The sequence below is a fragment of the Dermacentor andersoni genome, chromosome 6 (genome assembly GCF_023375885.2).
Source record: "Dermacentor andersoni chromosome 6, qqDerAnde1_hic_scaffold, whole genome shotgun sequence".
Classification (NCBI taxonomy): Eukaryota; Metazoa; Arthropoda; class Arachnida; order Ixodida; family Ixodidae; genus Dermacentor; species Dermacentor andersoni.
Window position 1 is genome coordinate 63,209,580 of NC_092819.1, and position 13,062 is coordinate 63,222,641.

At 42.2% G+C, this 13,062-nt stretch overlaps 1 protein-coding gene across 9 annotated transcripts in view; it reads right to left on the reverse strand.

Annotated features, from left to right (window-relative positions):
* The window catches only part of LOC126522747 (uncharacterized), a 61,504-nt gene that overhangs the window by 25,926 nt on the left and 22,516 nt on the right, over positions 1-13,062 (reverse strand). For 6 of the 9 annotated variants that reach the window (XM_055066551.2, XM_072288758.1, XM_055066550.2 and 3 more), the window contains exons 10-11: positions 10,353-10,422; positions 6,138-8,451 (exon numbers count right to left, since the gene is read on the reverse strand). In XM_055066551.2, the coding sequence (XP_054922526.1) occupies positions 8,420-8,451; positions 10,353-10,422 (102 nt within the window). In that variant the 3' untranslated portion in view covers positions 6,138-8,419. Of the gene's footprint in view, positions 1-6,137; positions 8,452-10,352; positions 10,423-13,062 lie in introns of those variants that run through there. The other 3 variants (XM_055066554.2, XM_055066552.2, XM_055066553.2) reach the window with 2 other exon arrangements.

Below are 13,062 nucleotides of genomic sequence, written 5' to 3' on the forward strand. Positions count from 1 at the left end.
TCGATGACAATAATACAGACATGGCCATTTTCACTGAGTCTTGGTTAACCGCTGACATAGATGGCACTGAGCTACTGCATGCAGATTCCCCCTACTGTTTTCAGACGCGATAGGAAGGAATGAAGGGGTGGTGCCATTCTTGTCTTCACGAAAAACATCATTCCTTGTTAGCAGCTCCCGAACGATTGTGCTCACGAAATTCTTTCTGTGCACATATCCATGCCGACATGCACATGCGTTATTGCCCACCCGATTGTGACCGTTCCTTGATGGACGAACTTAACACTGTCATTTTAGATGCAACCTCACAATTCCCACGTGCTAACTATATTATTTGTGGTGATTTAACTTTCCGGATATCAACTGGGACAATGTAACAGCATCATCCCGCCAGTCAAAAGATTTCCTTGGTTTAGCCTTAAACTTCAACCTTACACAAACAGTAAACTTTCCTACATGTGGCTCAAACACCCTTGACCTGGTCCTCACTTCTCAACCCGAATACATTCAGTCATTAGCATGTGTCAATGGGCTGAGCGATCACAGTATTGTCCTTTTCAATTTTAATATCCCTGTTCCAATCAAACAGCGTTCAATAAAATTAATACGGGACTACAACAAAGCTGACTTTTCCAAATTAACACTGAACTATATATTTTTTTTGAATACCTAAAAGAAACTGCTTTCACAAGGTCTGTTGATGGAAACTGGCTGTTGTATAAGCAAAAGCTACTCAGCTTAATATTACGTACCCCTTTTTTGCATTTGTGGTGTCACAGGAAAGCCTTGGTACACAAACCAACTAAAGAAACTAGCACAAAAGAAAAAGCGCCTTTTCAGAGTGGCAAAAAAATGTGGTTCTGCCGCAACATGGAATAAATACTTTAACTGCCTGCGCGAGTACAACAGCCTTCTGAAGCATTCTAAGAAAAAATGTTATCACCAGGATCTTCTCAATATCATCCGTGTAAACCCCCAAAAATTTTGGAAAATACTCGCACCAAATAGAAATCAGTCGCATAACATTACCATAACTAATCCTGATGGGTCCCATGCTCCAGTAGAAAAGCATTCTGACGTCTTAAATTCAAACTTCTCTTCAGTCTTTACTTGTGAATCTTCCACCGACATCCCTGTTTTACCGAGATTTTGCGGCACTGAAATGCCTCCCATTGATGTAACTGCTAAAGGTATCGTTAGCCTAATCAATAAACTTAAAATATCTAGCCCCCCGGACCTGACAACATACCGGTGAAGATACTGAAAGCCACTAATGTCATTTCTTGCCAGATATTACAAATAATTTCTACGCAGTCTATAAGTGAGGGTACTATGCCCAAAGACTGGAAACTAAGCAAAGTAACCCCCATGTTTAAATCTGGTTAAGTGCTCCGACCCATCCAATTATCCCCTGATCTCACTTACATGTATTGCCTGTAAACTTTTCATATGTTCCCATATAGCGTCCCGCCTCGACAGAAATTCTTTTTTCTTTAGCAAACAACATGGCTTCCGTCCGGGCTTATCATGCGAAACACAACTTTTGGAATTCACCACAGATCTCCACCTCAACTTAGATTCTTCATTTCAGACTGACGTAATTTACACAGATTTTTCAAAGGCTTTCGTTCGCGTCCCTCATCATCGACTAGTGTCCAAACTTTCATGCCTTCACCTCGACCCACTAGTCCTATCATGGATCATCTGCTTCCTGACAGATTGCCTCCAGTTCACCTGTGTTGGTGGTCTATGTTCAGATACTACCAAAGTAATATCGGGTGTGCCACGGGGATCTGTCCTCGGCCCACTCCTTTTTCTAATATACATTAATGACCTCCCGACAGACATATCATCTACAATACGTCTATTCGCCGATGACTGTGTTATTTGCCGTTGTGTCACTACTAAGACTGACCAAACCATTCTGCAAAATGACCTAAATTCTATTGACAAGTGGTGCTCACGCTGGAAATGCAAGTTAATGCATGTATCACGTAATCGCTCTATATCTAAATTTCCATACTCTTTAGGTTCTGTGAATTTATCTGAGGTCGACAGTTACCACTACCTTGGCGTTATCATCACTAACAAACTAAATTTGTCGAACCTCATTCTACAAATAACAGCCGATGCCTCAAGATCCCTTAACTATATTAAAAGGTCCCTATTCTTGTCTCCTCCGTTGATTCGTAATTAGCATATGAAATTTTCATCCGTACCAAATTAGAATATGCGTCTACAATTTGCAATCCGCATCAAAAGTACTTGATTGGCACTTTAGAAGCTACTCAAAATCGTGCCTCCTGTTTTATCTTATCGAATTATGACAACACTATCAGCGTTACTAACTTGAAATTATCTATTGGTCTGCCCCTTTTAGAATCAAGATGTATAATTTCGCAACTCTGCCTATTTCATAAATTGTACTATAATTTTCCTGACCTTCGTTCGTCGCTTTTATTTCCACCTGTGCGCTCATCACATCATCTATTCAAGTCTTTATCCAACACCTTCATGGTTCTACAAACACTTTCAACAAATCCTTCCTTCCCATTGCAGTAGAACAATGGAACTCGCTTCCGGAATCCGTTGTTGTAATGTGAAACCCTTCGAAATTTCGAGTCACTAACCACCCATATTTTCAACTAATTATGCAAAAACCTGTGTTCCTTTTGCAGTGTCTTCTCAGTTGTTGCTTTTTGTTGCTTTGTACATGACCACTCCTTCGATGTTTGTATTATTGTTTTGCCCCCTCCCCCTTATGTATTACCCCACATGGGGCACTTAAGGGAATAATAAATGATGATGATGAAAAGTGCTTGCTGGGGTCAAGGGAGGCGGGAGGCCAGGAGACTAGCCCCACTGAAGCCTCCCTTTCTCAGGTGGCGGCGGCCAGCCGGACAACCCAGATTTGATCCTCCGGGCATTCACTGAGCAGCAGGGCCTCTGACTGCTCTGGCATGGTGAATCTGTATGTAGGATTGGTGCTATGTTTGATGATGTGTGGTGCTGCGGGGCATGCCCAGATATTGTGGTAGCGATCTGCGTGTGGCGTGTGGCATTGATTGCTGTTGCCAGGACAAAGTCACAAAGGAGGACGTGTACCCATCTGGACCCCTTCTGGACAATGCACTGGACCGACTCTGCAATGCAAAGTATTTTTTGTTGACCGCTTTCAAGACTGGTTACTGGCAAGTTGTAGTCAATGAGAGGGATCGAGAGAAGACCGAAGTTATCGCACCGGATGGCCTCTTCAAGTTCACAGTCCTGTCATTCATGCTTTACTCAGCACCGGCACTTTTCCAGTGCACGATGGACACTGTACTGGCTGGCTTGAAGTGGCAGACCTGTTTCATGCCCTTGGATGATGCCGTCTTTGCTGCAAACTTCACCAATCACATTAGGCGGCTTGGAACCGTTCTGGAGGTAATCGAGTCATCCAAACTCACTTTGAAGCCGGAAAAGTGCTGCTTCATGTATGAAGAATTCCTGTTCCTGAGCTACATACATCATTAGCAAGTCTGGATCGAGTGTGTCCCTACCAAGGAGGTTTAAAGAAAATTGCTGGAGTAAAGATGTTCTAAAAGTGAAGCTGCATGGCTGTCATCTTGCTAATGGCATGAGAAAACGTTAGTGAATAGTTGAAAATATACAAGCCACTTTCTTCCCACTCCGTGCTATTCAAGGTGGCTAATTTTGTCGACCGAAATTGTTCAATGTCTTTCTGTAATTGGTTTGTGAAGGAAGCCTAAGCATCTTGTCAAGTTGTGTGCCACATCATGTTATCAGTAAATAGCTAAAGTTAGTGCTTTAGCCACAAATCACAAGCTTTTATTTCCCACTTAGCCTAACATGTACAATAACTGAAAAAAAGCAGTCGAGCTGCAAGCAGACTTAGCTGTTATGGCCCTCTTTCGGAGGTGAAGTATGGACAAGCTTTGGCTTCTTCTCTGCTGGTGCAACTATGGGTACTACCACTCCAGCTTTTTTTTTTTTTTTAAACCTCCTTGGTCCTCACCTGCAGAAGACAGCTGCCATCACAAAGTTCTCACAGCCTGTTGACAAAAAGCTGGTACATAGATTCCTTGGCTTGTGTGTCTACTACAGGCCCTTTGTCAAGAAGTTTCCACACACAGCCGTAGCTATGATTCATCTAACAAAATCAGACGTTGACACCAAATTAATTTCGTTGTTTGATAAGGCACCATCGCTTGGGACTGGATACTGGAGCGGTCATATTGCACAGGTTACCCAAATTTTCCGGGGCAGAAAAACAACTTTGACATTTACATGCAGTTTGACCTATCTCAAATTGTGTGTAATTCTGTACATGTAGGAAATTACTGCACTTCTTTGTTTATTCCGAGGTGGTCTATTCGGGCTTACATTCACAATAGACAAAAAACTGTGCAGCGGGCCTTCGGCAACCAAGGCTTGTACAAGGGTTCGGTAACCTGTTGTAGTTAACCTTTTAAGTTGCTCACGGAAGCTGTCGATCATACTGTGTTCGCAGTATATTTATATGGAAAGTATACAGCGTAAGCTAACAATGCCATGTTTTAAAAGTTTAGAGTGCACATAGTTAAGTGGGAGAAGTGGCTTATTGCAATATGGGTAGTACATCCAGCAAGAATAGCTTTGATGTAAAAATAACTTAACGTCAAGAAATCTTACACCTCTCATGGAAAATTTGTGGGTCAATTCTAGTGGCTTAAAACATTTATGTACTGTGTCCAGAACATTAAAAGCATCAGACTTGTATGAACTGGCATCACTGTCAAGAAAAATAATTGCCTGTGGTTTAGCTCCTAGTTGAATTGCAAAAGCAAGAGCTGCATGGCTACGCTTGTGGTCTCGAGTCTTCTAGCACATTCTTCCTCCGTTTCCTCAGCACGTCGTCTACGCAACGTCTCATTCTGACGCTCTCGAGAACTCAAAGCGGTTTCTTCTGCAGTTGAAGAGTCACTCTGGGACGTGGCACAGCTTCTTCTAGCTGAATCTTCGTTACGACGCTTCTAGAGTCGTGCGGCGTGTTCTTCTGGCGTCTCTTGAGCGCGTTGTCTCTTCCTCACTTCGTTCTGTCGTTGCGTCTCTTGAGCGTTCTCCATAACGACTAAATACACTGAGGCGAAGCGCATATACATATATATATATATATATATCCCCGTGAGGCGACACCTCCTCTCCCTCCACTCCAGCGGAGCACATCTGTTGGAACACGGCTGCGGCGTTGCTAGGCAACGGCGGCTCAAGGTCGTTCGTCGGCCACAGCATACGGCGTACAGCATACGGCTTACGGCATACGGCGCGACGAGCCGAAATGGCTCGCTGGCTGGCGTAGTAAAGCTTTCGCTTTAAAATGTTGTCAATGTGTCTAAAAACAGCTAAGATGCTAGTGTTAATGAATACATCCGAAGCAGATCTCAAGTTTTGCTAAAAACTAATCACTGATAATGGGAGCAATGCACGATCCAATGTAAATGCCTCCTTTTTGAAGGTGAGGTTTTTCATCCCAAAGGATGTATGCCTGCTGTAGATAAATGCTAAATAATTCTAAAAAGCCACTGACAGTGATGCCAGACTGAGTCTGGAAATTTGAAGGACCGAATTCATCAATACATTCATCAATGCATTGTAGTAAATCAAGTGGTAAAGAATAATTAAGGTCCTTGATGTCAATTGAAAAGGCAAACAGGGTTTTGTTACATTGTGAGCTGACAAATTGTTCTAATGTACCAGAGTTTTTACAAAAAACGGATCGTTCACTTTCAAATAATTAAAGTTCTTCTGCAAGAAAACAGCGACACATTCTTGCCAGGTTCCATTTTCTGAAATGGTAAGCCTAAAAGGCATGTAAAATTTGTGGGTTTTCACACTGAAGGCAACTGCAAGAAAATCATTCTTTGAGCTGGACACACTTTTTAGAACAGATTCCAGGTATAACCTACAATAAATGCCCTTGGCCTGGCTTTCTATCTTCTTCAAAGAAACCGTGTTGCGAGTCAAAAAAAGAAAAATACTGTCAGTTGTGCCTTATTCAGATACAACTGACCTGACATTACTGCAAAACTGCCCTCTTTTTTCTCTGGGAGCACACGCAAGGAATGTTCTTTTATAAATGAAGCAACACATTTTACCGGGAGTTTTGAAGCAGTTGACTGACCACGCTCAGGACGTCGACACTGTCTCATATGAACTACTCTTGCTCGGAAGCAGGCTGGGAGACCTGCCCGACGGTAGCCAGTAGGTCTGGTGTAGAAAGCTTCGGCTCAGCCGTGAACTTAGGTCTTAGAGAAAGCAAGAAAGCATTTTAGTGATATGCTGGGGCAAATTCAAGTTTTCTGGTTTGCGAATCGGTCACTTGGGTAGTTGCAAGCTGTGCTGTTAGCAACAGTACTCCGTTCTGTCTACTGTCCCCTCTGGCGTTCTTGAGCTGTTAACCACGACTTTACTGACAGAGTTAGTTTGGAACATCAACCTGTCTCACACAAAAGTCCCAGGTTTACAGTGTTGAAAGAATTGCCAAATATTTTGACTAGCAAGGATTCTGGAATTCGAGAGGACATTGAATGTTCTGGCATACAAATTTGTGCCCCTAACTTTGATGGATGTTTAGAATTCCTTTTCTGCATACAAAGCAACACTTGGAGAAGAAACACATAGCGTGAACCACAAAAATCTTGAGATGGTGCTCGTGCGTCACTGCTTTCACAACTTTTCTTGAGGTGTATAGCCACAGTAAATTTCAAATAGAACTTATAACCTATGCAACTTGCCTTATTCTGTTCTATTGAGCAAATAAAGTGAACCTCGCAATACGTGGGTTTAGTGGGCCCTGTCCCTTAGAAGATAAGTTATTCTCTAATACAGTTAGTTAATTTTGGTTGAGCCTATACTTGGCCTAAAGGACAGTACTATTTGGCACAAATGTGTGCTTGTAAAGGGGCCCTGAACCACTTTTATCGAAGGCATTTGAAGTGAAAATATGCTAATTCAGAAATACTTTGCCGCATCAAGTACTTCAATGCGTTCAGCAGAAGCGGAGTTGTTGGCAATCAAACACGGCCGCCACTGTGGTCCAGTTCCATCTTCAATGCCTTGCACTGCAAAGGCTATGGTGCAGTGGGGCATGCCCACAATGTCACCGTGGTGCGCAGTTCAAATTTAATTTTGGATGTCAATGTAGACGCCATGACTTCTGCCTTTGGTGCTTACAATGCGCTTAACATAAGCGAAACGTGGTTGTCCTCAGCGAGCTGCAGTACGCTTAGCCTGTGGACTCATGGCGGCACCCTGTGGTGGTCGTGGTATCTACGCCATGTAGCCAACTGAAGCTTGATGTCAGCTATCGGTCAATAGCAGCTGTCTAAAGGAATGATGAAATAAAGCGTCCAGAAGAGAGCAAGGACAGGGCTTTCTGCTGAAAAGAGTGTTTGAGAGAAAGGTGACTTCGCTATCTGCTTGCAAGCTCCGTGCACTGCATACAACAGCAAAACTTGCAGCATACACAGCAGCGTATGCTACCAGCGGACTATGTTATTTCACCAAGCCCAAAGGTGGTTCAGGGCCCCTTTAAATGACAGCCTTATTGCCCATTATAGGCGCCTAAAACAGCATTTTTTTTGCCTAGACATCTGGTCTGTACATATATTGGTTTAGCTCAGGAGCAAAAAATAAGCTGGGGGACCTTGTGGGGGAGAAAAGATCGACATTTTCTGTATCCACTACGTTAGGAAGCCAAAGCAGATCGCTGCAGATGCCTAGCAAGTGTTGCTGACAACTGGTCCATTCATGCTCCAAATTGCGAAGGTTATAATGCAATAATGTAACAAGACATCCGTTAGGAAGACTTGTCACAGATAGCTAGAAAGCTTAAAACATTCAGATCTGCTGCAAGTTTGTGCCCATTACCTGCGAAATGAAAGTACTTGCGACTGTCTGGTAAAAAGAAAAGGCTCAGGAAGGAGTGGTCTCCAGAGCTCTTCGGGTCTTTCTACTCTTACAGAGGCAAACATTTCAGTGGGTGTTTCTTGATTCGGAAAACTAGAAACAAAGAACTTGTGGAGGGAAGTGCTCATAGTGCATAAGATACATTGGTGTCGTATTCAGATGTTTGACAAAACACCACTTGGTTAGGTAAAATAATCTACAATAGAACATGTCGCTAACCAATATGAAAAGACAAAACTAAGTTTTGGAAATTGTACAGATGCTTTATTCAACAATGGTACCCTTTGACAACAAGGAAACTGTATTGTAGTGCTAGTTATATTAACTCTGACTTGAACCAGATCTGATGAAGGGTACAAAGGCACCATTGAAGAACAAGTGATTCATGCAGGTCCCAAAACATCAAGTTTTGTTTTTTGACATTGCCTATAGCTGGTAAGCAGTTCTGTTGGTGATACACCGCATATTATTATTTCCTTCTCACAGTAAATGGCTCTGGTGCTGGAAAGAGAGATACGCAATGCTTCAAATGGACAAAAGGCATTCAGCAAAGTGAAGATGGTCACATCTGTGCAAGTGAAATGTATGATGCTATACCCTGGCTGACATAAAATCACAAATTTAAATGAATCTCACTTTTTATTGGAAGACATCGAACTGTATATATTTCAGTGTTCATTTATTCCCCATATTTTGTTTCACCATATCATATATACTTATGAAATGTGTTTCAGTGTATCATATTCACAACGTATACGGCATATGCAGTGCTTGCACATCATATTATTCAGTGCATTTTTCAATGGCACTTATGAAAGTGATGGCTGTGCTTTGCAAAACTGTACCAGGACAAGCACTTTGAAGTGACATTTAGTTTATGTAGCTGGCATGAAGATGAAATTTCATAATGCTGCTTCCTGAACGATTCCCGTAACGGCATCATTCTATTTTACGAATCAATGAATTCCACCGAGATGGATGTGACATAGAATGCAGGGTTGGGTCACCTGCACTATTTTTGTAGAAACGCAAATTCCTGCACCAAACTGCGCCAAACAGAGAAAACAGACTTAAATTGCACCAAGCTGTGCCAGAACGGCTTCGACATGTCTACTCCAGCAATTGGCCACAAGCAATGAGTGGATTCGTTCACCAAAAAAGAGTGCGGCTGTTCAAATTCGGCTGACTGCGCAAGGGCGCCTACTGCACAGTTTCTTGTAATGTTTGTGCTTATAACACTGGACAATTTGGTGCTTCCGGCAAGTGGTTGGTGCGTGCGGAGCCGCTTCTGGCTATTGTCGCTGCCGTCGGAATGGCCAGAGCTGCTGTATTTAGAGTGTGCTGGAATATGGTTGAGTAGGCGGAGCGGTTGCAAAATGGTCTCAAAATGAAACGTAGGCTGAGGGCACTGCGAGTGAACTAGATAATAGGGAGGCGCGTGCTGCAGCGCGTTCAGCGGGCAAGTGTCTCTGTCCCCAGGGCCAGTATAACATAAAACTACTCCAATCTATTCCTATGCCCATATGTCTGAGGCCTGAGCCATTTTGACCTATCAGGAATGGCGGATTTGGAATACAAGCAGATTGGAACAGTTTTACGTTATACCAGCCCAGGGACGATTGCGGCTCAGTGGGTCGGCAAGTGACATATGGTAATCCAGAAATTATGTTACCTTGTCTACTCATACCGCATAATACTCATACCAGTCCAGTACGCATACCGCATACTGGACCGCATAATTTGAGAACATTTCCTGCTATCATCGTAAGTGCTGGTGCGGGAATATATAGTTAGATCGTAGTTCCACGAATGTTTTTGGCTTTACAGGAAAGCATATGCAGTTTTACCGCTCGACCCACTCTTCCATATTCTAGTACGTTATAGCTACAAAGTGCGCTTCTACTACTTTCTTCTACTACTTCTGCTACTACTATGTGTTTTATCATGTTTTCGAAGTCACTGCCATATGCCATATTCAATTATTCCACAAAAATTTATATTTTCCTCCTCCAAACAGCTTCAAAATTAAATTTTATCTGCTCCAAATTGCTCGAAAATGGAACAATACTTGCTCTAAAAATTGCTCTGAAATTACTTTGGGCAAGCCCACCCCTGAGAATGCAGCTCCAACACAGTCAGCAAAGATAATGAGAGCAAGCAAATGAAGCTCAGTGGTGCATATTTGTAAACACTCATTCGAAACCAACAACTTTTAAAACCTCAATGCAATTGCTGTGATCTGAATGGCAGAACTAGATATTTGGCATAACTTAATACCTTGCACTCAAGCAATATTCAGTGACTGGTGTTCTGACCAGAAACATGGCATGAAATCTCAGTTTCAGTTTGCGATGAATGCACTGTAACTGGTCTACAAGAAATTTGCACTGATGCAGTTGTACCATCTGTTGTGCTGGTAAAAACATAAGGCTCCGCCAGAGACCTGGAATCAAGTATAACCAACGTTCCAACCTGAAAGTGGCAAGAAAAGACAGTAATGTCCTTGATGCTTGACATAATCATATAAGTAATGTGGTTTAATTAAAGAAAAGTAATAGATAGACACAATAAAAGAGAGAAAAACAGTAAAACATGCATGGACAAATACTACTACCAACTATTTATTCACAAGCCACTCACCGATATGTGTACATTTGCATCGTAAAAAGATTAGCACAAGCAAATGATGGCCGGGGCAGAAGAATCCCGGAATGCGATACTCTTGTTTTCCAGCATGCCGATAATGAGAAAAACAACCGCTTTGAAACATGAAACATGGATTGTACTGGCACTCTGGTTACCTGCATACTCGGGAACAAGAGTGCTGCATGTCGTTATTTCACTGCTCTGGTCATCAGTCATGGAAGCTTCGCAGATACAGACAAAGGCATTCTTTGATAAAAAATGCCTCCAAGGTTAACTGAGACATATAGCTTTTGCTGCTGCTTAGAACCTGTCTACTGAAGTCGTAGTTCCCAACCACATGCAGGAATGTGTGCAACCAAATGTGCGTACTTTATGTTCTTTAGTTTTTTGAGCATGCTCCCCAAGACAGTCATTAACGCATAGTTTTTCTGGCCAATGCAAACTTTCCCACATGACGTGAGGATGAGTAAACAACTCTGATGAAGCATTTTACAATGGGACACTCATGTCTTGTTTAGCATCCTCGTTTGCTTTGAGGTGTTTCTATCCCAATATGAACTTGCTACGCTGCTATGTGTTGGCAGTGTCTTCGAGAAAGAGACTGACAAACAACCACACAATGTTAAAAACTCGCTAAGAGTTCCTACAGTGGAAGCACTCACCAACATTACACACAACATGCAATCCCAGCATGCAGCAGTTGTTGAAGCACTATTCAAACAATAATTCAAGACAAAGCTGATTTCATTCCAGAGCCTCAGAAAACAGTGGTCGAAAACAGCGGTAAATGACAGTGCTAAAATGTTCAAACTAATATTTTGATTTTTGTCTGAAATATTGAAGTTGTTCATGAAGTCATCATTACATATTCAAATACCTGTGCACCCGGTATTATAACAGGTTTTGAGAACTTAAAAAAATTTATTTGAATTTCTTTTGTGGAGCAAAGTGACAACAATCGTTCCATAATCTGTCAGTCACTGTTTTCAATAGACAATTACTGATTATTCTAAATGACTTTAAAAAGTTGCTGTGGATCAAAAGAGAGTCTACATACTATGTGATTGAAGATTGAGTCAGGATCATGAAGTCAGAGCTGTGCAACTAACAATGCCACTCAGCACAAAGTATTTGTGGGATGGAAGAAGCTATAGACAGTGAAATGATTGCTAAAGCAGGAGTGTTTGGCAACATTCTCGAGCTATTGATGGAAGCAAGAAAAGCTAATGGGGAGGCTTCTGGTAGACATATATTTGCATTGCTTTGTGGGTAGCCAGTCAATGGTGAAGCTGATAGTGAACAGAGATTTGCATGCAAACAGAAGACTATGCACAAAGTAGCAGAACTGCTCTTATAGTTAAAGTGTACCCTGGAAGAGGGAATACACCAACAGCACACAAATGTGACACTGATGCTGACATTGGCGAAAGGCCAGAGTTGAAGATGGGGTAGCTAGACTTGCAACGGTAGTTGGAGTTATCCGGGGGACAGTTGCTGCCCTAAGAGGCTTATAGCCCCACAAGATGGCAGTAAAAAGAAGAATGAACAAATTTATTAGATGAAACACAGCAGCTCATAATACATCCCTCCTGAAACATGCATATGTGCATACACAGTTTGTAATGCGAGATTACTTCAAACACTAAATAATTGCAATCTCATGGCACAGCATCAAAACCAAAATTTATGCATCATCATATACATTCTAAATGGGCCGCTTTGCGATCCATAAAGTAATAAAAGAGTGACTAGCACACGGGTTGTCACATTTTATTATTCTAAGTGCCTCAGCTATTTTGCAAGTTACCATACTTTTCCGTATATAACTAGCGTCCTCATATGGCTCGCATTTCCACTTGCGACATCTTGATAAGAAAAAAAAATATACAATGTGCACAAAACTTGCAGAAATAACTGAACACAACACTAAAATCATTACAAAAGCAGCAGCCTCATAGAAGCATGACTCTTCTATGCCATGTCTTTGGCAAGTGGCTCTATTCCCTGCCTCTTCAGTCGCACTGACAGTCTTTTGTTATGCTGTAAAGGACTGCCATCGAGCGCAACTCCTGCGTCCGAATTCTTGTTCGTCAGCACCAAGTGCATTATTCGCCAACTGCTCACACAGTGAAAATGCAAAATGGCGACCCGAAAAAAAGAAGGAGAATGGGCGACCATGAGAGAGAGGACAGGAAGCGGGGTACCCTAGGAAATAAAGCTTTAGATGGCAGAGAACTCTGCCTTGAGGTGTGGCGTCACGTCAGCAGCGTGCACACTGCCGTGAAGTCACACCTCAAGGCAGAATTTGCATATAACCTGCACCCTGACGTTGCTGTATAATTTTTCAAATTATTGGTCCAGGTTATACGCGCAAAAATACAGTACGCTTTCCCTGAGTTTGTAAGTGATCCTTGTGCCTTCTGAAATTAGAAAGCACCTGCAACCGCAGACCAACCTGTGTGAAAC